Genomic DNA, 1,416 nt, shown 5'->3' with positions numbered 1-1,416 from the left:
CTTGGCCCACCAGAGAAACAAGGGAAATAATTAGGCAAATGTGTTGGTGCAGTTTGAATATAACAGGAGCAATTTGGCTTTGTCACCAGGTAAACAGCTCTTGCCTGACAGACACAAAAATCAGAGCTTTAGTGCTTCGGGATAGCTCAGGTGAGAGGCGCTTCTGCCCAGTGAGTTTATTTGGCTGACAGTGGGAAGCAGCCATTTCAGAAGGTGGTGGTGCTCAGGAGGGTGCAGACCAACTACTAATGTGTTCCAGCAGTCCCCAGGAAATCTGGGAGAGAGAAAGCTCAGGGCTTGCATCCTGCTTAAAACACCAGCAGCAACAGCAGCCCCCACAGGTCCTGCCCGTTTCCAGCTGTGGCTGCAGTGCAGCAGCTCGGATGCTCTGGTTCCTTTGGGATCCTCTTTCCCAACTCTGCCATCACCCAAAGGTGTTTTGCACTAAGACACATGAGCTGCTTCACCTCTCAGTGCTGAGGCTGTAACAGGCTTCCAGGTTCCCGGTGTTGTGAACCAGCAGAGTCTTCTGGGTGCTGTGGTTGACTGGACACGACGAGAAGTCCAGCTGGGCAGGGAAGTCCAAGACTGGGCAGGCACCAATGGCCCGGATTGGCACAGAGACCTTTTCCCCTTCACTGATGCAGACAAGCTCGTGGAAATGGTCCTGCAGGAAAAGAGACTGGCACAGCAATGAGGGCATTGAGTGCCATCCTCATGGCAGAAGAAAAAGTGCTGTTTTCTATGACCCTTTGTGGGCAAGAATTTACCTCTTCCACCCCAAAAATGACCACTAATTCATACTAATAAAGGCTGGAGAACAGAGCATGTGAAAAAGCATCATTTTTGCTCCGTTCCAGTGGGAAAGAATAAAGCTCTCTGGATCATCTTTTTGTTCCTCTGGTGTTTTCCATAATTAAACCCCTTCCACTGAACCTAGAGATGGCTAAACATCAACACCCCTCCCTGTCATTTCCCTCCTGTTCCATCTGCCTCTTCCCTTGTGAACATTCAGGAATAGGCACGGAGGGAAAGCACAGCCCTCTAGGCCCAGCTGCAGGGCCTGGCAGCACCACACTGTGCCAAGGTGTTTAACCACTGCAGGGCCTGGCAGCACCATGCCGTGCCAAGGTGTGACCAGCTCCAGGCTGCCTGTCCCCAGCCCAGAGCCGACCTCACAGCACGGGCTGGGCTAGAACCAGTGTGCAACAAATGCCCTGGCTTTAGAGAGAACGTTCCTCCAAACTCACCTTGCTCCCCTCGGGGGTGAAAAGGATGTTTATAGTACAAAATGAGCCCGGTGGGATCTGATGGCACACACCATTGGGGCCCACCAACTTGAAATAAGGTGAGCTGTCCATGGTGACCTTCACCAGCCGAGTAACCTGCAGGAAAGACACAAAATGGTGATTTTGC

The 1,416-nt window shown here is 51.9% G+C and overlaps 1 protein-coding gene across 2 annotated transcripts; it reads right to left on the bottom strand.

The window, feature by feature from the left end:
* Positions 1-327: 327 nt before the first annotated feature.
* LOC113962005 (hydrocephalus-inducing protein homolog) lies at positions 328-1,388 on the bottom strand. Of its 2 annotated transcripts, none has more exons than XM_027672808.1 (2): positions 1,251-1,388; positions 328-667 (listed from the first exon to the last, which is right to left on the bottom strand). In XM_027672808.1, the coding sequence occupies exons 1-2, from the start codon at positions 1,359-1,361 to the stop codon at positions 464-466; spliced, it is 315 nt and encodes a 104-aa protein (XP_027528609.1). In that variant the 5' UTR covers positions 1,362-1,388; the 3' UTR covers positions 328-463. The 2 variants fall into 2 exon arrangements, with proteins under 2 accessions (XP_027528609.1, XP_027528608.1); XM_027672807.1 differs by having other exon boundaries at positions 335-682.
* Between the last annotated feature and the right edge of the window lie 28 nt (positions 1,389-1,416).

Source organism: Neopelma chrysocephalum, unplaced genomic scaffold, assembly GCF_003984885.1.
Source record: "Neopelma chrysocephalum unplaced genomic scaffold, ASM398488v2 Primary Assembly neopelma1_97940, whole genome shotgun sequence".
Taxonomy (NCBI): Eukaryota; Metazoa; Chordata; class Aves; order Passeriformes; family Pipridae; genus Neopelma; species Neopelma chrysocephalum.
Note: the sequence above shows the minus strand (reverse complement) of the source record. Positions and strands in the feature narration are given on the sequence as shown.